The sequence below is a fragment of the Melospiza georgiana genome, chromosome 1 (genome assembly GCF_028018845.1).
Source record: "Melospiza georgiana isolate bMelGeo1 chromosome 1, bMelGeo1.pri, whole genome shotgun sequence".
NCBI classification, from domain to species: Eukaryota; Metazoa; Chordata; class Aves; order Passeriformes; family Passerellidae; genus Melospiza; species Melospiza georgiana.
Window position 1 is genome coordinate 131,408,756 of NC_080430.1, and position 23,372 is coordinate 131,432,127.

At 37.2% G+C, this 23,372-nt stretch overlaps 1 protein-coding gene across 1 annotated transcript in view; it reads left to right on the forward strand.

Moving 5' to 3' along the window:
• RGS22 (regulator of G protein signaling 22) overlaps positions 1 to 23,372 on the forward strand; it is a 60,029-nt gene that overhangs the window by 20,042 nt on the left and 16,615 nt on the right. The window contains exons 9-20 of the mRNA XM_058028288.1: positions 6 to 243; positions 787 to 948; positions 1,839 to 2,010; positions 3,669 to 3,745; positions 4,253 to 4,358; positions 6,204 to 6,329; positions 7,883 to 7,984; positions 13,613 to 13,807; positions 18,375 to 18,464; positions 18,961 to 19,109; positions 22,126 to 22,288; positions 22,894 to 23,052. Of these exons, the coding sequence (XP_057884271.1) occupies positions 6 to 243; positions 787 to 948; positions 1,839 to 2,010; positions 3,669 to 3,745; positions 4,253 to 4,358; positions 6,204 to 6,329; positions 7,883 to 7,984; positions 13,613 to 13,807; positions 18,375 to 18,464; positions 18,961 to 19,109; positions 22,126 to 22,288; positions 22,894 to 23,052 (1,739 nt within the window). The remainder of the gene's footprint in view (positions 1 to 5; positions 244 to 786; positions 949 to 1,838; positions 2,011 to 3,668; positions 3,746 to 4,252; positions 4,359 to 6,203; positions 6,330 to 7,882; positions 7,985 to 13,612; positions 13,808 to 18,374; positions 18,465 to 18,960; positions 19,110 to 22,125; positions 22,289 to 22,893; positions 23,053 to 23,372) is intronic.

The following is a 23,372-nucleotide window of genomic DNA, read 5'->3' on the forward strand; positions in this document are numbered from 1 at the left end:
TACAGCCTTAGATTGCAAGGAAGATGAAAGAAAACAAGGAATCTTAAGTCCAAGTTCTGAAAGTGTTGGGCCAGACAGCAGGGCTGCCTGGTGTCTTAGTCACGGGACTTATGACACTGGCAACAGACACGAGTTTGAAAGATTCAAGAAGTTCATTAAAGGAACACTTGGGGAGAGGTACTGGTGGCTCTGGATGGATATTGAAAGACTAAAGGCTCTTAAGAACACTACAAGGCAACAAAGGTACTTCCTGTTATTTAACAGTTATTCCCATTGCTTTAATACTTGTAACCTGGAGAGATTAATGCAGGTTTTGAGATTTCAGAGTAAATTGTAATGTCTGAGTAAACAGACACAATTAATGTGTGTCCTGACAAGATTTGGAATGACTCTACTGAAGCTGATAAAACTCTTTGCAGAGTCATGTTTGCAAGGCTTACATGAAGTCAGAATCATATTATTAAGGCTGTGTTAGAAAGAGATTTGGAAAACAGATGGCAACAGAAAGAATCTAAAGAATAAAAGAAATTAAATTCATGAGTAGGACATCAGTATGACAAACTCCTTTAATGAAAGATCCTGCTGGATTCACATAGTCTATTTTATAGCACTATACATTTTGTCTTATACACAACCTGTCTCTAATTTGTGGAAAAAATATTTTGGCTTCTGCCACTTGCAATTAAAAACATGTTGCATGGCAGCAGCTTAAGCAGTAGGATAAATTGTACTCAGTTCTGTACAGCATTTGATACATGCTTATGTGACTATTTTTGTTGACTGCAGGCAACTCAGTAAGATGAAAAAACTGTACCTGCTGAGCAGTGGAGACTATTTCCTCAGTTCAGAAGTGTTGGTCAGACTTGAGCTAATGCATGGAGATCAGTGGAATATAATGCATTTAAGACGGATTCAGCCTGAAGTAGTGAAACCACTACTTCTTTACTGGTATGAAGAAATGGACATGAAATAAAATTCTATTGTTTAATAAACATCCATTTTCTTTGATAAGCCTATTATTTCATGCCACTTATACCAGTGCAATTGTTAGAAACAATGTCAGTGTAAGTACTAGCACATTAATTTTTGGCTGAGCCTAAACTGCATTGCAATCTGCTGAGAAGCCTGGTAGATCTGCTTTAATAAGCCATTGTCATTTTTCTACCAGAGAATCTGAGCTGCTTTGTGGATCTCTGCCTTGGGTTAAAGTTAAAGTTTAGTCTGCAGGACAGGGAAACTCTTCCAGGCACAGTAGCTTAATTCTGTCCTAACCTGTTCCCCATACTACCCTTCCCAAGTTCTGAGGATGCTCTGTGTATATGCCTTCATGGGATTTGAGCCTGAGACTTTACTGTTCAATGCCTGTCATACAAAATGCCTTTTACATATTAACAGCTTAAGTGAGGATATAAAATCTAACCTATTTCCAAAATATGGGCTAAATTTTTGAAGATGTTCTCTCCTCCCCCAGGGGGTTCAACAAATTCTAGGCATAAACCTGGAATTATAGATCCTCACATGACTTGTGGTCTCTGTCCTGGCCTACAATCCTTTCCTATGCTTTGCTGTAGGATGGATGGAGCATACCTTCCTGCAGACTGATAGAAGGGTTTGTAATGGTGCAGAATTTGCAACTTAAGTTTACTTATGTGTAGTCTGCTTTTAGATTTGGAAGCATGCAGTATCTAAACACACCTTTGACAGTAACTGATTTTTAATCCTAGGTGCATATAGCACCATGTCTTGGTACAGTAAACAACGTCACTGAAAAAAACTGCTAAACAGCCCATTGTTTCATTACTTTGGAAAGTTCTACTTATTAGCTTTTTTCTCCCTAGGGGTCCCAGATTTTGTGTCACTCATTCAACAGCAATAGATGCTGCCAGTGCAAAACTGAAGTTTTGGCACACATGTCAAGAGAGGCCAAGAATGGATGTTGATCCTTTCCCACAAATAGTATCATTGTTGCCATTGACCCAAAAGTCTGACCTGCCACCTTCCCTTCTTCAGGTAAGTAGGATCACAACATTGGAAAACAAAGCTTTTTCCTGCCAAAAATAATGACAAAACTCCTTGAATTCAATGGAACAAGAGAAAGGTTTTTAAGTAAATATTTAGCCAGCTGATATATTGAAGATGGTTACATATAAAAATGCAATGAAATTTCATTATACTTCATGCAAAAAGTTGCTATAAATAGAGTCAAATTATCTTCTCAGTTACACCCTGGCTATTTCCTAAGTCCTTTGGATAGTTATTTTAGCTGGAAGTTCTCAGAACTGCAAAATTAAGTCTCTAGCAATGCAGCTTCACCACTCGGCCTTGTCTTAATCCAGAGTAATTCTTACATTTTCACTACAGTTAACCTGGATCTATTCCTCATGTCTATAAAAAAGTCAGAATTCTCCTCATTTTCTATCACTACAGCCCTTCAATCATTTACACATGTTTACTTTCTACAGAGGTCCATGAGTCACTCAACAGACCTTTTCACAGTTTGTAGCTTATAGGTGGCCAGTTCAGTTTTGTCACTTTTCTTCCTTGAAAGCCTGAGTATGAGAGGTAACTGCAATAAAAATTACAGATTTTCAGCAATACAGTGTTAAGCCTCAGAATACTTGGTATTTGGAGAATGTGGATTGAAATTGTGGTTCCAGTATCAAGAACTATATAGGCTATGCCACAGATTTGTCACCATGCTCTGTCAGTAACCTCTGTTACTTTAGGTTGGATAATTTGGGGCTACAATTACTTCCTTTGAAATCTGATTCATGGAGATAATGGAGGAAAATAGTGGGACAGATTTCCTGTTTAGCAGAAACTGGATTCAGAAGCCATGTTCCTGATGATCATGGCAGAAATGGGAGCAAGAAGCACCTGTGTCTTACAGTGACCAGTTCACAAGGTGTGCTAATGAGCCAGGACCAGCTGTAGGTCAGGCAGACAGGAACTTGCCGGTTTCTCAGTCCCTGTTGAATTTGACACAAATTAGGATCTGGTACCATGAACATTCACAGAGTCACCAAATGGCCCATTTCTTGCTATTATTTCTTTTTTCCTACAAGAAATTTTGACTTTTGAATCTTCTAACTACATTGTGCTTGCAAGAGCTTAGGTAAAGCAGCAGCTCTGGGTGAATTTCTGAGGGCACTCTGAATGCAATTGGCATCTCCAAAAGGTCAGAGTATGATTTTGTTCAAAATAATAAGTGATGGTGTGTCAGAATGACCTCTTTCTCTCCCAGTCTGAGTGATTGTATCTCTCTTACAGTGAGCTGACTTAAGTTAATCATCCTAAAGTTTCACAAAACATGTTCACATGCTCTTCACCTGACATCTTCTGTAGTTCTGTACAATGTGCTTGTAGCATATTTCCACCTGTTAAAAATGCATTTTCTAAGCTGTAGTGGTTATTAAGGTATGCTGAAAAATCTTGAAAAATATTCAGAAATTTTTGCAACTTGCCATTTCACATATTGTGATTGACAAGGAAGAATGCTCTTGGAAACTCTTGACTGTTTTTGACCAGTCAATGAGAACATGTTAAGAAAACACAAAGGTGGAAAAATAATCAGAATTTCCTTATTTTTCTGTAAAGTCTTTTACAAAAGTAGAACAAACTCACCAACAATTTTATTAAAACTAGCTAAACCAAATTTCTCTTTGAAGAGGTCATCAGGATTACTACCTATTCTCACAGGAAGTCGGACTCTCCAAAGGGATGATATTTCTAGCATTAGAATGCGGTAAGTACTAAAGTCCCTTGTGTATCTTTCTGCAGAGCAATACACCTCAAATATTTATGGAAGTATTTTAGATTCTACTGTTTTCATTAATACTTTATTACAATTATCTTCTTAGTGAAGCACAGTTATGGTACAGATTGTTTGCATGGAGAAGTCTTCCCTGGCTGATGAGTTTCTCACTTGTTTATGCCACAACACAAAAGAGTTTATTTCCCCAAATACAAATGTTTTCTCTTATGTAATAGTCAATATTCTACACATTCATATTCTTTTAACCTGTCAAAAATGCTAACCCATAGAGTCATGCTATGCCAATGATTTCCACAGAGCAATATGAAAAAGGTATTCTACATTTTTTTTCATTGTAAATTTAAACTCCGTGTACTTTTTCCTCTCTATTCACTTTATCATTACACCAGTTTTTTGCCGCTTTTTATTTATTTATTCTATAAGCAGCCTTAGATTTTTCTTAAATATGTATTGAAGATTTTTTTGTTTGTGATCCAGGCCAATGTCAGTGAGCACAGACATGATTCATAGCTTAGCTCTGGATGGGACTAAAGACTCAGAATACCAGGGTCATAGAAAGTACACCTATGCTGAGCTTCTCCATGTAAGTATGACTTGAAAATATTACTTGTCTTGAATCATGGGTTAAAACACTTTATTCTGCAGTATGAAGTAGTCAAAAATGAAGAGAACTTGGTTTAATTTTATGAATGTCAATGCTTTATGCAGAGGTATCATTAGAATGTCAGCATTTTCTCTGTTGTATATGTCACCTATTGGATAGGAAATCATGGCACACACGGAGGTTTATTTTCACTAGAAAGTGTGGATCTTCTCCATAGTGACCATGTGTTCAGTAGGCTATGATGGAAAGCTCTCTGGATAAATGCTTCAGTGGAATCATTGCCTAGGAAAGTATATCAGACTTACAGAGAAAACTGAATCTGCCTTAGAAAGTCATTAAAGTTATAACATTCATAGAGGAAGAAGGTTCATTTGTACAATCCCTCTTTATTGCTTGTGTACTTCATTCTTTTCTTTGTTGAATTACTGCCTGCTAAGCAATAGTTGAGCAAACCTCAAGAGAGACAGGCTGCACAGATGAGCCTTTTCTCAATAACTGCTAAAATGCTGACAAATCAAACATATGAGATGTCAACATCTGGCAATCTAAAATATATCCAAAAACCTTCTTGTTTGTGGAATGGTCTCAAAACAGCCTGCTCTTTCATGGAGGTATTGATACCCATAGCCTTACAACTAAAAAAAAAAAAAAATTTAAGAAATCTGGGCCCACCCACATGTGCATGGAGTTTGCTGAGCACTTGAATACATGCTTGTTTGTTTTGCCCTTCAAAATCACACTTTATTCATTTCTTCACTGCAATCATTTTACCTTGTTTTTGACAGAAAAAAAAAAGGTTAGTCTTTGCAATTTGGGGACATTTGCAGTTAGGAATGTACATTCAGCAAAAGTTTACACCATGAAATATTAGTTTTTATACGTAATATGCAGTTTCTCTCTTACCAACAGAAGAAAATATCATACATTTACACTGGTTAGACTGGAACCTACAGTCAAGACCTCACAGTTTGCCATCACAAATATGAAGCAAAGGGGAATGCAGGGATTCATAGTTTAACTTCATACTGGGGAGGGAAATCTTCCTACTCTGCTTCAAAAGTCTGATTTCCTCCTGCCCTTCTCTCCTATTTGGAGAGAAGCTGATTGCCAGCCACCACACTCATCTGCTTCCACTTCTGCTATCAGAGACAGCAAATCAGCCATAATTTCTCTCTTGTGATCGTCAGAAGCTAATTTACTTACAGAAGCCTCTTCTGCCTTCTCTGTGAGCATTGACAAAATGGATGTATTCTTCCTCAAATGCTCTGGGAGCTGTGGTAATGAGCATGGATTTCTGGCTCGCTAAATTGCTCATGATTTTGTTGCTCATGTCAGTGGTGTAACCCCAGAAGATGTATCTTTTGTTCCATAATAGTTAAATGTTTTGAATCTTGACCAAATAGCCACCTCTTAACTTCTCTTAATTCAAAACACAGTAGCCTGAGCTGAGACAACCTTTGACAGCTAACTGATGTCATTGAGTATCACTGGAATTCCACAGAGCTAAAGACTTAATGACAGAATTAAGGCCAGGTTTGTTTTTCTGTTTTAAGTATTGAGGAACCACCTAAGGGATGCTATAATCACTTAGCTTCTCTACATGTCTTCAGTCATCAGATTTATTCCATTGGATGTGAATATTTAGTGGGAAAATGGTGGTAAGGGCCATGATCAATTGCATATGTAGTAGAAAATGGAGTCTACTTCCTTGGGATGAAGATACTAATTGAAAACACTTCATGGCCTTCCTTTGCAATGTAGTGACATTTGAAAATAATGAAAGCCTGTTATTCCTTGCTGTATAACTATGTTTTATTTGTCCAGGGGAAAAGTGTTGCTAGCAGTGTGGTCTTCAGGGGATCAGGAATTGAAAGCATGCTGCAGTCTCTTTATTTGGAGAACAGAGCAGGCTACTACTTCACACAATTCTGTGAGAAGTCAGGGAATAAGGTATGAATATTTTCCTACTCTGTGATAATTTAGTCCACAGTTGACTGAATGCCAAGTTATAGAGGGCAGCCAGACTGAAAAAAAAAGAAATGGAGAAAGAAAGATTGATGACTGGATGAGTTATTACTTGTGAGACTTCAATCCCTCAACAATAATAAACTGTTCACGTATATATGCAAACTAATGACAGGTCTTAACCAAGCTGTCAGATTCTTACTGTCTCAAACCCATTGGAATTCTTATTGTACCATCAGGGATAAAAAAAAGGCTACTCATTTTTAAAAGTTAACCATTAACTTGGCACAAAAAAAAAGAGGTCTTAACCCACAAAAAACCTTTTTAAAAAAATGCTGTTCTATTACTAACAATAATTTGATTTCTTCTTACTTTTTGGGTCCAAAATCTCCAATATTTTTAAAACTTTCTTATGCTTCCATGAATCTCCTTGTATGTCTGAGACATAAACACTATTTCTTTTATGTAGTCAGCAGATGTATCATTCATTGCTTGGTGTAAATTGAGGATTGAATTGGAACAGTTTATGCATATTGAGTTAGTGTTTAGTGGCTTTGCAGAAAAATTGAGTCTTTAGGGGAGGTTTGAATGCAATCAAGATGGACATCTGTTTCACCACTAGCACAACCCAGAATCCAGCAGCAGTAGCTAGAAATGCCTCTCGCTTCTAGAAGGCAAGATCTAATGTTTCCAAAGCTAAATACCTTCAGCTAAAACTATTAAATGTGCATGGAAAGAAATCTAAATGAAAGAAACTTATTTTTCCATTGGAGATAGGCAACCACCCAAGTGTCTCTAGCCTTTCCAGGTGCCAGGCTCCTTTCAAAATTATTTGCTTAAAGTTTTCTCTTCAGCTGTGAAGCCTATTTCACTCATGTTCCGGGTCTGGAAGACTACAGTTTGTGGAACAAAGTTCCCCATCTCTACCTTTTTTGGAATGGATTGTTTATTGGTCAGTGATGGGAGTTTCAGGGTATTTTTAAGGTCTAAACCCTATAAACGCATGATTAAAGCAGAGGACTTGGGGAAAGATCTAGACTTCTGAAAGATCTTTTGCTGTTTGTTTGAATTTATAAAATGAGGCCAAGACTCTGGGTCTCAGAAATGCGTGTAATAAAAATGTAATGATAATCCCAGTACAATGTGTCAAGTACACACTATTTAATTATTTTGGGTTTTGCTGCAAAACGCTATTTTGCCATGGCACAAACTCTGCATGTCCATTATCAGCATCTCTTCTTTAGCACTGGCATTATGCCACTGAAATGTGGTTACTCTTCAAATGTTAACTACAATGTTAACAATTTTAATGGCCAATTATGCATAAAGGATGCAATAAAAGATAGAGTATCACTCTGACGATGCTATGAAATATGTTGTTCTTCTGCCAGTATGCAACAGAAGATTAAATCCATTTTAAATTGAGCTTGATTTATGATGACCCCAAGGAGCTAAATAATTACTTGCTTTGGAAAGTCAATTTTTTATAAAATTGTGATATTTGGGTAGCAATAACCTACAATATTTTTCATCTCTAGTTGTGGAAGAACTGCGTGTACTTTTGGTTCGACCTACAGGCTTATCATCAGCTTTTTTACCAAGAAACCCTTCAACCTTTTCAAATATGCCAGCAAGCTCAAGTAAGTTGTAAATAATGTGTTTTTCTTTCAAAAATACATTTATTAGTTCCCTTCACAAATGCATTTGTTCAATGTAAAGACTGAAAAGAAGATAAAAAAGTTTCCAAAACTTGACAACCCACACCAAAGTAAATCTGTGTTGTGGGCAATAAAAGAAGCTCTTTGGATTGTTTCCATGGAATTTCTTGATTCAAACATTAAACATGCATAGTTTGATTTCCAGGCTCTGCAGCCTGTTCCCAGTTTTATCTATTATACTCAGTTTACCTAAACTCCCCTTTGCTACACTGAGTCATATTTGGAAGCTGTCTGCTTAGTGTTAACATCAGAGATAGTGTTTTTTCTAAACCAACTAATTGTGCTGTACCTTTCCTTCCATCTCCTATGTGGGTTAGAATTGCAGATTTCATAGTACAGACCTCAGATAATGACCTCAATAATGAAAATTGATCTTTGTTAGCCCTGTTCAATTTTTATGATTGTCAGGGTATCATTATTATATTTACCATGGTTGTCATCCCCTAAATAGATCTTTAGACCTTCATTTAATGTTAAGTGGAACCGATATTTCCTATAAAAGAGTATTTTAATTGAGCATGCACTTAGCCCCCAGTGGTGCTGAAGGCAAAGTACATTGATTCCATCAGGGAAAGAAACTGCAACAGTGTGATATCATTAGAAGAACTACAAGGAACTTTTAAAATCACTTTGTGAAACTTTGGTCTGATTTTCCTCTCTAAACCTTGTGTAGGAGTATATCCTATCCACATATTTCAATATATACTGTAATAGAGCAAACTACTTTACATATCATTGAAACAAATATCTGTAGAGGGCAGGTGAGAGTAATCTCTTTATATGACATGTTCCTGAGCATCTGGACATTCTTGAATTTGTCTTCTTTTGCTTCTTGGAGGTTTTACTGGGAAAATAGCAGAAGTTTGCATATTTGTTCAGAATTCTCATCTAAATCAGTGTTATTTGTACCGAAACTCCAAGCAGAGGCCAAGGCATGGGTTCCTCCCTCTTCTATCTCGTACTGGGTTAAACTGAACCCAGTTTACCCAGCTGTTTTCCCCTCCAGCTCTTTTTATGGCCTGAGGCTGTGGGCAACTGATTGTCCCCTTAAGTCTGACTGTCTCCTGCAGCCATCCATGCCTGTGTGTGGCTGGGGACCTCCTCACGCCAAGCTGACCATATCTATTCTGTATCACCATTTTCCTGTGTGTTTTGTTTCAGGCCAGAGCTCACCTTATAGTCTCTGATGGTTTTCATTTTTGTTTCATTTCACACCAGTTTACATTCTTTTTGTAGTGGTTGCATGGCTGAAAATTTAAGGCCCAGGTCTTTTTTACTAATCTTATTTCCAGTGCTGGCCTGGTGGTGACAGCAGAACATCGTACAATCAGTGTTACCAGGCAGTACATACACATAGCCATGAAAGTAAATACATCAAAACTAAATATGTGAAACTGTTCCATTAGCATAACTAACAGCTGAAATGTAACATAACAAATCAACACATGTGCTGCAACATTTGGTATCATTCTCAAGCTTGCCTTTTAAGGCTGCAGAAAAATTATACTTGTTTTCATTGGAACACCGTAAAGAGTCAAGCTGCAACCAATCTTCAGAGTCTGCTTACGAAAGGGATGCCTTCCCAAATTCTGCACTCACCTTTGGCACAAGAAGACAGTCAATCCAAATGCTCCTAAGAGAATGTGAATCAGATTCACATGACACATTGTCATATATATTTTACTATTTATTACAGAAAGAGACATGTAGAGACAAACAGAGTGTTCCTTATGTGTGCTGCCTGCTTCCTCTTAGAAACAAGAACAAACCTTGATTGCTGGGTATCTGCTACTCATTGTTTCATTTGATAGCCATTGCTATCTCAGCTTTATAATAGAGTAATAAAATGCTTTCCAAAGTATATATGCATTCACCTGGGGAAAGAAACTATGGTGAGAATGAAATTTGATGGATAAGAATAATGACAAGTACTGGTAATCACCCAGGAACATACATGGTTATTCACTGTAAACATAAAATGTTTCTTTATCAGTTTAATTTTTTTAAAAGTTGTTTAGAATTAGAAAATTTAATGCAGTTGTGGGAAATACAATATTTTAATGCTAGAATCAATTTAGATAAAGGGAGTCTTCATTACTGTGGACTTTCAGGGTCAGATACAAGATTTATGTTAGTGGGAAGTGATGTTGGAGGTTAAGGCAGTTTAGCCTCTCTGTTCAACACCAGCCAGTGCATTGCATGCTTCCATCACATCATTCTGCCAAGCAGCTGCACAAGGCGCTCGTTTAGAGCAGAGCAATATCCATTCCTTTGGGCAGCAGTACAAAGCACTTGGACTTAAATCTTTCTCACATTTCTTGCTTCACTCCAGTCATACTGAAATTGCTTATCAAAACCTTCTCATCTGGGGATGAATTCACACCAGAACCCAGGGCCTGTACAATCCCCAATTTGGAAAGTCATAAAATGAGGCCAAAGTCTTAATCTGAATTTTCTAAGCATTATGTATAACCAGGTTTGTGCAATTGTAAGTAATTCTAATATGCAAATGTACAAATTTCCAGATAAGGTTTTGGGTTCAATCCATAACATATTTACATTTATAGGAGAATTTATAGCTGGCAGGTAGAAAAAAAATTTTGTGTTTTTACTAGGAACAAAACAATGAATCAACAAAGTTTGATATGCAATTGATGTCCTATGCTTCAGATTTTTGTATGAATTTGTTAACTTTTAAGTTAATGTAATTTTTCTTGTTCATCCCATAGGAGATTGACCAATATAATGGTTTCAGTATTCCACTGAGAATGAGAAAACCTCAGGAATTCCATGACACTGGAATAAAAAGATGCTATGATTATTACTTTTTATAAAATGTGTCTTTCAAACTGCATTGCCCAGTGTTGAAGGCTGTGAACAGACACTTTTCCTCTTTTTTGACATGTCTAGAACTCTTCTCAGTTGTTTTTCCTGCAGTCCTTGCAATTGAATCTGTGCAGATCTACAGGTGCACCTCAACTCTGATGCAAGGGACACAGGAATGAAAGCTACTACTCATTTCTCTCCTATCTGCAAGTGCATATATTCACTTACTTGGTCAAATACCACTGCAATGGATTCTTATGTGAGTTTAAGTAAAAAGATGCCAAATCCTCTGACACTGCAAATGTGCATCCTTCAAATGAAGAGGCCATAATGATTTCACCACTGAGAATTTGGTTATTTGAGATTGGAAAAGTGCATTCCTCTAGCTGGCTTAACTGCCTTTAAATTTTTGCTTCATGTGTATTGCCAGCCCTAGCTATTGGTTCTGGAGACAAGTATCTGTCCTTACTATGTTCTAGTTTGCATGTGAAATTATAAAGAACTGGGGGCAGCTCTGCAGGTAGAGCAGCCTAAAAAGGCAGTCCCTAATGTGGCAACATATTACAACAATGCTGGTGTGAGCAGGTTGTCAATAGCTTTTGGTCAGCACTTCTTAGTCTGGACAATTTCTGACTTGGTAGGCTGACATTTTTTGCCATCTCTAAAGTAGCAAATGTACTCAACAAAATCTTAGGGGAAGGGAATTCCAGCCAAGAAACTAGTGGTGCATTTGTTTTTATTTTATTCTTAAATCTATGCTCAAATGATCACTCACTTAAGGAACCAGGTTAATCTGTGCTAAAATATTGAGGACATATTTTTGAAGCTTTTTGCTAATTTACAGATCCCTTGTGTGGTAAGTTGTAACAGGTAGAGCAATATAGTTCTAATGACAACTGAAATGGTTAACCCCTTTTTAAAAAGGCTGTTTTTAAAGATACCACATCTTGGTATCATTGGAGTTGGCCCCTCAAATTTGGCTAATCTTATACATTAAATGTTTTGGATCAGACTTGACATGACTTAACTGAAACTTTCCTAGTGTTAGGGCTCTTCAAAGTAACTTTCAACTTTTGAAATCACTGTGAATCTAATTAAAGCTGTTAAATGTCATTGTACTTAGAGATTTGCTGAAAAGAGTTTAATTTAGGATAAATGTAGTCTAGCTTTCAGGTAAGACTCTTCCTATGGATCTTTTATTTCTCTTACACCTTGCACCTGCATATCATTATTGCATTGATAACAATAGGCACAGTAGGCACAAACCATTTTTGTTTGCATGGAAAATATAGAAATGTGGAAGGAGTGTAGAATCCTGCATGCACAATAAATACAGTAATCATAACATGAGCTAAGGGAGGGATGGATGTCAGCCATCATATCCCTCTATATTACTCTGTGACTTAACACCAGGAGAATCTAAAGGGTTTGTTTCAAATTGTAAAGGTCCAAAATAATGGGGATATAGTCTGTTACTGTTGCTGTTTGAAAGAGAGAGTTCAATAAATCAGCATTTAATTTAAAACAAACAGAAACACCATTATTTAATGTACTCAAACATTCTCCCCTTGTGCTTGAAATCTAAGCACACCAGTGTTTTATTACTACTTGAACACAGAGTAAACATTATTTTCTTCTCTTCTATTTCTTTGAACATCTGCTAGTTACAGCTGGCTTTTAGTAACATAAGGAAAATGAGAATTATAAGAATTCTGAATTCTTCATTGTCCAATCTGTGTGATAATAAAGTGAAAATGGACTTGTCAATGCTATCCTAGAGAAAAATTCTGATTTGTGCTGCTAATCTGGTCCCTGACTCTATGTTTGAAATATAGTTAGAGTTTCACAATATGAAGAAGAGAAAATATTTATAAGGATATGAAATATATTTGGCAGCATCTTTTTTTACTTGAGTTTCTAGCTGAAGTCCTAATCATGAAGTTTTAGGAAGCTATTACGGAATTTATTTTTCCAAGATATTCCTGGAGAAAAAAAAGTGTTTTACTCTGAGTTTTCTATGTTCATTTTCATAGCATGTTTAACAAAACATTTAGAAAACAAGAGTTTTACATAGGGAACTGTATAAAAAAAATTTTAAAAATTACTCTGTGCTTCAAGGATGAGCTGTTAGGGAGAAGGAAATACCCTCCAGGTTCCTTGTACGTGTTGAATGGCAAACTCTGTGCTTCAGATAAGAAGCATGTTGTGATTCTTGTTTTGGTAAGGGCTTAGATCTCAGCTGTGCAGTGGTATCTCCTGCATGGATCCTGTACAGTAATAAGTGTCTCACAATTGTGAAAAAACTATCAAAGAGAACCTCCACAGAGAATGAAATAGTATAATTTTTCATTAATTTTAACCTCAGATTTACAAATGACATCTCTTAGAAGAACTAAGATGCCTTCACTAGTTGGCCCAGCCCATATTCTGCAAAACAACAGTGTGACTTCATGAGGAGTGCAGTTGCAGTAATAATTGTGGTTATCTGAATCTTAAGTATCAGCCAAATATATCCAAGTGAAAATTGCATTAACCATTTTAATGAGTAAGAGTAGAAATGGCAGGGGGATTCATTATGTCAATAACTGAATTTTGAACTAATACTAGTTCTGAACATACACCAGGGCAGTGGGGGAGAAATATGCATTAATTCTCTCCTTCAAGGGTCTGTGACCATTGAAATGTACCATGGCTAAGATACAGTTTTCTTCTGTTTTATTGCAGTTCCTTTATGCAACTTACATTGCTCCATCTGCCAGTATGGACACTGGACTTCATCAAGAGAAGAAAAATATAATTTATCACAAAATTGACCCGGCTTTTGAGGACCTTTTTGACCCAGCAGAAGAACATATCCTCACTGTTTTGCTGGAACCATGGATGAAGATGGTGGAAGAAGACAAATACACTTATAGAAAGGTAATATCTGGATGACACCATGAAAAATTCTTATTTCTGGGAAGAAAATCACAAGATCATTTATATGAACCCTGTTGTATTTATACTCCAGAAGGGAGAAGTATTACAAGATGTTTTACTTACTCCTTTCTATCCTGATAAGTTGAAATAGGCTGAGCTCTTTGTGGAGAGCAGACTTCTCATGTGAAAGGAAGCTGTGGGCTTCATGGACTCCTTGGCCTGTGAACTGGGGAGGAACACATCTTGCTATGGTAAAATTTATCTCTGCACTCAGGAAGTTTCATGTTTCTGCAATTGTACCATTGATCAGAAGTAATTTTTTTAATGATGGATTGCCCACAAACACTCTGTATTTTTAATGATAAGCATGTAGTGAGGTGGTTTTTTAGAGTGTCAGTGCAGTGACAGTAGATATTTCTGGTGTTTAGAATTTAAGTGTAGTTGCTGCTTAGCATAGAGGAAATTTGATGTGGTGGTTCAGCTGTATTTGCCCCAAACAATTTTTGGATTGTTGCTCTGAAAAAATGGCTCAGAGGTGTACTCAGTTCTAATCCCAAAATGTTCTGAAAGTTTGAATTGAGCATGCTCATGGAGGTCAGAGGAAAGGGCTGCAATCCTGGCTGTGCCTCTGACCAATAACAACAAGAAATGGTGATGACAGTGGTGGATGCTGTGGCTCTCTGTTATTTGTAAACTTACCTACAAGTTGCTTGCTGAAGGTCAAACTCCTTCTGGGTGCCACAATATGAGAAAGATACAAAGCTCTTGGAAAGTGTCCAGAGGAGGGCTATGAAGGTGGTGAAGGCCCTTGGGGGGAAGCCTACAAGGCCTGAGGTCACTTGTTTGGCCTGGAGAAGAAGAGAGTGAGGTGGTCTACAGACACCAGTCTCTTCTCTGTGGTGCCCAGTGACAGGACCCAAGGGAATGGCCCAAAACTGTGTCAGGGGAGGTTTAGGTTGACTATTAGGAAAAGTTCTTTCACCCAGAGGGTGGTTGGGCACTGGAGCAGGCTCCCCAGGCCAAGCACCAAGCCTGACAAAATTCAAGAAGTGCTTGGACAATGCTCTTGGGCACGTGGTGTGACTCTTGGGGATGGTGCTGTGCAGGATCAGGAGTTGACTCAATGATTCTTGTAGGGCCCTTCTAACTCAGGATACTCTATGATTCTAATTTCAAGTCTTTAGCATCTCTCTCTTGGAAATAGAAGGAGAAACTTATAGTGGAAAGTCATGAGAGAGAGGGCAGGAAGTTGGTTCTTGTTCCTGTTTTTCTTCAGTATGAGGTTAGATGAAGCATCTCCAATTTATAAGAAATATCATCATTTATTGATGATACTTCTGTCAGCTTGTAATAACATTCCCACATTGCCCACTGCAAAATATTTTGACATCTCCTTTTTCAGAAGTTTTGTAATACAGTCTGTTTTTGGTTCTGTATCATGTATGCATGTAAGAAAAACTAGATGAATTGATACCTAAAATCAAAGTTGAGAATGGTCTTCTAACCAGTATTAAAATTTAAAAACAGATTGTAAGAACAGAAAAGAGACATAGAGCTATCTTCAGCACTTTACAACCAAGAAAGTTCATGGAACAGAGGTCTTATCCATGTTCTTGATTTTAATAGTCTTTGAGGAAATTTTTTTCCTCCGTGGGTTTCTGTAAAGTGTATCTTGAGTGATGTATCTTCAGCCTCACTGTAAAAGTGAGTTTCATGGTTTAGTCATGCAATAGGAGAAAAAATGTGTATCTTGATTTGTTTGGAAAGGCCTCCCTGATAATTTCACCTGGTGCCCTAGTTTTGTATATGACAAAGAACAAGTAAATAATTATTATCTTGTCCTGTTCTCAATGTTGTTATGCTTTTACAAGTTTCTGTGATATCCCACTTCAATTAGATCTCCCTGAAACTGAAGAATCCTAGACACTTTGACCTCTCCTCCTACAAAAGGTGTTCCATATCTTTGTTGCACTTATTGCCCCATCTGTATGTATTATATTATTTTGATGAGATGCAAGCAATACTCAAAGTCTGGATGCACCAGGGATCATCCAGTGGCAGAACCATGTTTTCTGTTGTGCTCTTTGCCCATTCCTAATTGTCCCTGTCATTTTGACTCCTGGTGAATTTTGAGTGGATGTGCAAAATGTAAGCTAATAGCCATCTGTAAATGATTCCAAGATTTCCTTCCTAAGTAATAACTACTAATGGAAAGCCCTAATTTGGAGCTTATTGGAATGACTTAATGTTTATTATCGTTGAATTCAGCTGGCCTTTTATCACGCAGATGCTGAAGTGTCCTGCTATCCTGCAGCTTTTCACAGTCAATTTAATTTTTTGCTCTGTGGAATCATTTTGCAAACTTTGTTGTCTCCTCACTCACCTCCTTTCCACATAGTTTCTGAATGTTTAAAAAACAACCTCAGTGCAGGTCCCTGTGAGACTACAATAGGAACCCCACCCTATAATGAAAGTTATTTATTTCTTTGGTTTTGATTTTCTACCTTCTACTTAATTCACGAGGGGACTTTCTCTCTCATCCTGTGATAACATAATATCTTTTAGAAGTTTTGAAACTTTGAGAAACTTAGTGAAATGAAATATAGTAATCCAAACATATCTGTAAAATATTTTCTTTGCTTTTCAACGTCTTTTCCAACCTTTCAGATAAATTATTTTTTCTGAACTATTTCAGCTATAACTCTTTATGACCTGCAGTGCACCTTGGAATTGACTGATACTTTCATGAATCTGAAATTTTATGTAATTTCTATCAGGCTAGTTTTAATCTTTTGTAGTTGGGTATTTTCTGTGTGTGCTATCTGTAAGGGTTGTCTAGAGTCTATTGCCGGTCCTCACTGTGTCAAATCATCAGCACAGCCGAGGGTTCTCGTACATCGTTTTTGCGTAAGAAGGAGTCTGCTTTAGAGCTCTCTGTTTTCACTGCTTCTAGTGAAAAGTAAGAACTGAAGAGATATACTTTTCCGTTAATATGTCTGATCAGTTTATATCTCCTTGAGTTAACCACGGGATAATCTCTTGCCCTTTCAGTTTGGAGGATGTGTTCCTTTGCAAGTGAAGCTACGTGCAGACTTCTTAGTGCTCTAACAACACAAAGATCTTAATCTTAGCACAAAAAACCCCAACAAAATCCTTTTGACTGCACAATGCAAGTGTTTGTGAAGAGTTACAATGCAAAGACATTAAAGGACCTGTTCTAGGAGGCACTAGAGTCTCTTTGTACTAGCTGCAGGCTGATAGTTAGGCACACTCCTTCCCAAGCACAAAGACAACGTCTGCTTTGTATTTTATTCAGTCCCTGGCTCTACTCTTCCCCTTTGTTCTACTCTATATCAGGATATATTTGGCCCATAATGAAACAAGATATTTTATCAAGAATTAGGTGAGTCCAAAATTGTTCATTTGGGACATATTCAATATATCTACATTTTTTCTTTAAATGAAGTATGAAATCAGGAGAGTTTCTTTTTACTGTTGACTCTCATTCTGCCTCTGTCTGCTTTCTCTTTAAACTTTATGAAAAATGTTTTGAATTGTTTTACTATTTAATTTTAAACTATATTTTCTTCTAAGGGAAAGAATAGCCCAAAGCACCTTATAACAATGGAATAAAGTTACGTTGAGCTTGAAGACATTCAGATAACACAGTGATTAGTGTGGTATTCACATTTAGATGAAAATATAATGAATATTTTTCTAAACATTCTCTTCTCTCTCTGGCGCATAAACACTTGTATAAGACAATCACAGCTCTCTAATCTTTGTAATGGGCATGCAGATCAGTGTAAGGCATTGGCTCGATTTTGCTAAATATCCTAAAATCTGCATTAAAATGATTTAGGCAGCAAGGAAAGTTACCACCTATCTCTTTCACAGTTACTGATTGTTTGTACATAACTGAAGAATTGCTCTAGTTACATACAGCTTCTAATTAAGTTAAAATGCCAACTTCATGGATTCAAATCACACACAGTTAATAATTTAAGAAATAGGACAAGACTGAAAGTCAGAATGCTTTCATCTTTATTGTTTAGCTATTTTAACATCTTTCTCAACTTAAATTTGTGTTTCTCTAAATCTGCGGCACTCTGTCTTCTTGACATTTCCCTTTGAGAGTCCTAGTTTTAAGAACTGGTTTTCTGCTTCTCAATGGCTGTTTGGCATACAATTTGCTGGTATAGGCAATCAGGTATGTCTGATCCAATATACACAATATAATATATGCAAAACATACACAATATATTATGTACACATTAGAATTTAGCAATTTTTGAATCAATTTGCCTAAAGTTATAGTTAGGTTATTTAGTAGTTATCTATAGAAATCTGCATCTGAGCCTACGCAGATGGGAAAAGTGTGTTCTACCAGAGCTATTGATAGAATTGTTTGTCACAAGAATGTGACTTCTTGTCTCTTCTAGACATCAGTCTCATCGCTGACAGTTGTATTCTTTTCCATCCACTGTCACTGGCAAAATGCCCATGTAGTTCTCCATCTTTCTATAATGTGTACTGTAGGGGTGATACAAGATATTATTTTTATTAGGTGGAGTTGGTGGAAGAAACTCAACAGCTGGACTCCGTGTACTTTAGAGAGCTCCAGGCTTTGCATCAAGTGAGTTCCGAGAAGGATGAGGTAAGACAAGTACCTACTAACAAAAACAAACCCTTTCTCTGACGGAGAGGGTTCACACTTTGAGTATCAGCAATGAAAAGCTGATCAGATGCTAGTTTGGAGAAGCAAATAGTCTGATTTCTACCATTCATTTTGGGGACTGATTGACAGTCATTGTGTTAATTAGATACACAGGTCTTCTGTCAGTTCCATCAACATCAGACCTAAAGTCTGTGGAATGTGTTTTGGGCCTCTACTCCTGAGTAAATGGCTCCATTTCAAGGGAATTACAGGTATATATTGGATTATTTGATTATGGAACCTGCAGACACTGATATGTTTAAAGCAAACATAAAAGTAAAGCTTGCTAGGAGCTGGAGCCTTAACTCAATTTATTTTCTTAGTGATTAGAAAGCTATTTTACAGAGATAGGTTATCTAATGCAAGGATTATTAGACTGAGCAAAATGCAGAGGTGAAAAAAACAGTTATGCAAGCAAAATAATTTCTCCCCTCAGAATACTGTTGCTGACACGGGGGCTCTCAAAGAAGATCAGCACTTGCATCAAGTTCCCAAAGAATTGGCAGGTCCTAATCTGTCTGACCTGATCCATGACAAAGAGAAGTTAGAACAGTTCCAGGCTTTTCTTGATAAGCATTCTGCTAGGTATGTTTCTTCATTATTGTTATTTTACCTGTTTCTAAGTTCAGAAGAAATATGTGCTAATGGTCTTGGCTATCTAAATGTTGACAGATTTTAGTCTTTTAAAAAATGTTTTTGCATATTTATGAAGCACACAGACACATTGTTCAGACAACTGAATTGTCTTAACATGTTTGGGGTAAAAATTCTCCTGTCAAAACATATTTGTATTACAGTTCTGTTTTCAGTTTCTGCTTTGATTAGTGGCAAACCCATGAGTTGAACAATTAGCCTATAATGAGTAAAATTTTCTCTTTTTTAGTACAGATTCAATTTAGTACATTTTAAAAATTAAAGCTGGTTATTATAAAAATGTACAAATAGAAAACAGGCATGTTATTGTCACAGTGTGACAGCAACCACAGTTTTGTGTCTGCTGAGCAGATTTAAGTACTAGCTTGTAGCAGATACAATTTTGGGCAGGGTCTTTGAAAAGGTGAGTCTGTTTGTTTTAAAAGTAAGATCTGAACAGAAGCTGATACTCTTTCTTTTGTCTTTAAATTGCTGCTTCCTTCCTTTAGTCAGGCTTCCCATGAGTTGATGCTTTGCGTATTGACTGTTGCTTCTAGTCAAGCACTGCTATAGCTTTACATTGGATATTAGTCAGCTTTTTCAAAACTGCCCAGAAAGGGGCGTCTGGCACAAAACTCCTCTGGCCAAGATAAAATGTCATCACTTCTGCTTATCACATAGGTTCTCTTTGCAGTCAGAGAGACAAAAATATACACTTCTGACACAATATTCCTAATTCTGAAGGTAAAATCTAAAACAAGTTTGGATGGATCATTCCTAAGATTACTGACTACAAAAGGACTGCAGATAATGAGTTCAGATGGAAATTCTTATGGTCTAACTGCCTATAGTCAGGTGACTTCTGAGTTAGTTGCCTAGAGCAGTGGTCTCCAAACTTCTTGCTCATGCATCTCATCAGTAAAAACTTTTTGAGTGTGGAACCCTAGTGTGTATGTATATATATATAATTTTTTATACATTATATACATGTGCTACTAAAGTTTTAATATTTTTTTGCTGCCCCTCAACAAATGGTCTTGGACACCTCCTTCACATACTGCGGTTCAGAGACCACTAGTCTTGAGTTCCTCTCTAGTTCATTGGGGAAATGGTAGGAATCAGCAGATAACAGGTCATGGACAGGTATGCTGAATTGTTTCTGGTATTTCCTGCTTTGTTCATCACAGACAAGTCTAATTTTAAGTGGTAGAACCAGGCAGAGAAATGTTCAATTTATGGAGCCTTTTTTTTTTTTTTTTTTTTTTTTTAATAAACCTTCATAATGAAGAAAAACATTTGAAAAAGTCTCTCAACAGTGTTTTAGGGCTGGGTCCAGACTAGTTACTCTGGAGTCCAGCTGGCATGCTACAATAAAGGTGCTTAATGGTACTGTAAGCTGAAGGGATCCTAGAACTAATGCAGTCTGGAAAATGTCAGAAAAAACCAAGGAACACGTCATTTGCCTTTTCATCAAAACTTATGGTTCTGATAATGTCCAAATGTAAGTGATCCAAGTTTTAGGAAGCACAGGCTGCTGAGTGCCTGTGCACAAATTCTGGTAAGAAACTAAGCAAAGCTCCATTAATTAATACTTTTTTAAATGTATAGGATATATTCACACAATTGCAGGACAGTTTGTGTTACTTCGGGTTAGTGAATTACCACTTGTTAGTCCCGCCAGGCTAATTGACTGTGGATGTGCTGCTGATCCACTATGCCAGGATAAGCCACCACTAAACAGTTTATCTAACACACTTGAAGATTATATATTTTACTTTTTAAAAAGATGCACATATTTGGTCAGTTTTCATAGGTAGATGCCAAGGAGTTACACCATAAACCACAGTAATTTGGATCACTTGCATTTGGGTGAACTTAGTCATGTTGTGATGAACTAGCAAATGAAAGAATTTCAGTCTCAATAGAACTTAGGGTTCAGTAAGGGTCTCAAAAGACTTTTGAAAGGAGAACATCTGTTCCTTAAATCAGTCAGATGCTTTTGAACATTTTACTCATAGAATAATGTTTTGAAAAAGCCAGTTATTAACCAAATGGAAAACTGAAACAGATTTGTCTGAATTCAATGTTTCATTTTTCCTGCTGCAGATACAATGAATGTACTCACTAAAATGTTCATATAACTTCAGCTAATAAGATACTGTCAGAAAACAGTCAGATAAATTAAACCAAAATTGTAGATATGTCATTTATTCTGTTGTCTGGTTTAGAGAATGAAACCATTCTATGATTCTATGAAAACAAATTTAAATTTATAGTGTACACTCAAACATTATGAACAATATATAGATTGAGAACTGCATCTTTGAAGTGATTTGTCACCAATTAAATAAGTAATAGAATTGGTAATTTATGAGAAAGCAGCCTACAAAAAGCCCTAGAAACAAATTTTGCCATTAATTGTTTTTATCTGCTCAGCTGCAGACTGACTTAAACTCTAGCACTTCACACGGGGCAGGAAGGGGGTGATTTCTTGGGCTGATGTTCCCAGCTGTCATCCCTGCTCCTTTCTCAGGCAATATAACAAGGAGGCAGAGCAGGAGGTGTCAGCTCATCTCTCAGGGGCTCGCAGCCTCAGTACTGATTCAAATTCTCATCTGCTTCACTCTTCATTCTCTCTGTGAGCTCTGCACGACGGTTCTGGTCCACAGTCCCTGCTGGATTTAGCAGTGGCATATTGAGGAGGTTACTCCTTTCAGGGTACCCCCAGATGGGACCCTAAGTGAGATCTCTAAGATAAAAGTTTGCTCTGCCTGTTCAGCAAGTGCCATGATCTCAGCAGATGGTACTAGCAGAGAAAAAATGACATAACATTTCAGCCCAATCTGACCTGGTATTTAGGTCTTGAATACTTCGGTATGGTATAGTTGTGGTTAAACTAATAACTCCCTAGGATGTTGATGAAATTAACTCAATATTGAAATAACATTCTGTTTAAATTTGTTTGTAGCATGGATCTCATGTGCTGGCTAGATATTGAAGAGTTCAGAAAGATGCTCCAAAAGGATAAAGAAAAAAGTGATGAAAAATTGAAAGACATTGAAACCAAGTACTTAAACAATGAGTACTTCTTTGGACCCAACAGCCCAGCTACCAGAGAACAACAAGAAGAGGTAGCAGTCACAGAGCCATTCATAAAGAACAGTCACTGTGACTGAGATAAAAATCCACAAGTGGGTCTGCTCCAGCTTTTCCAAGCTATCTCCTCAAATCTTGCCTATATTTTTGGCCACAAGTATGGTTCTATTATGGTTGTATAGGTCCCTTTCTTCCTGTTCAGGCTTTTCCTCCCTACCTCTTACAGAACATCTCTCCTGAACTGTGATCTAGGCCACAGTCAAAGCATGCACAAGACAGCTCAGAAAGTGTAAAAATGACTTTCAGGCCCAGTGACTTGTTCCAGTTTTCTATTTTAGTATGTCAGTAAAGCCACAGACAGCAAGTCTGAGCTGTGGTGCTCTGATATATCTTGATGCTTAGGCAATTTACTTGGTCAAGCTGGGGTATTATTCACCAGAGTCTGTATCCTATTATAGGTAGGGACAAATGTAATCTGTTCCCTTTTATGAAAAGTACATGTGAGCCTTGGGTAAGCATGCATTAAGTGCTTTGCTTACAGTTAAGCTCATGCTTTGCTAAATCAAGGATGTAGAGAGATAAAGGACTTTTGGTATACACAAAGGTTTATGTCATGTGTTATTGTATTTGGATTGCTTAGCTAATGCATTCAGGTGGAGGAAGGAGACAAAGCCTTCATGATCAGCTTTCGGCAGAGGCTCTGCTACAAGTTCAGCAATGTGTCCAGAAGAGATTAGAAAAACAATGGCTGCCATTGTTTCTGGCAGAAGAACACCGTGGGGCAGAGGAAGAAGCAAAGGTAATTTTTTAACAACAGCAACACATACAGACATTGTTTTTTGTTTGGCTCATAATTTACCATTGGGGTGGAAAGGTTCAGAGGAAAAGCAGCCCACAATTTACTTTTAGTTTACATTGAAAGAGATGCTGTAGCATGTACAGGTTGAAACATTTATCTTGGTAAGTGTGAAGGCAGTTCATCTGAAGGCTTAGTTTAGCTGTCAGTATTATTGTTAGATACCAAATCTGAAGGAGCTGGTGTTAGCTCTGCTGCCATCCAGCTTGCCAGGAGAGTCACCTAATTTTTGCTGCACTGCTGCACTCTCCCTATGCCATTTT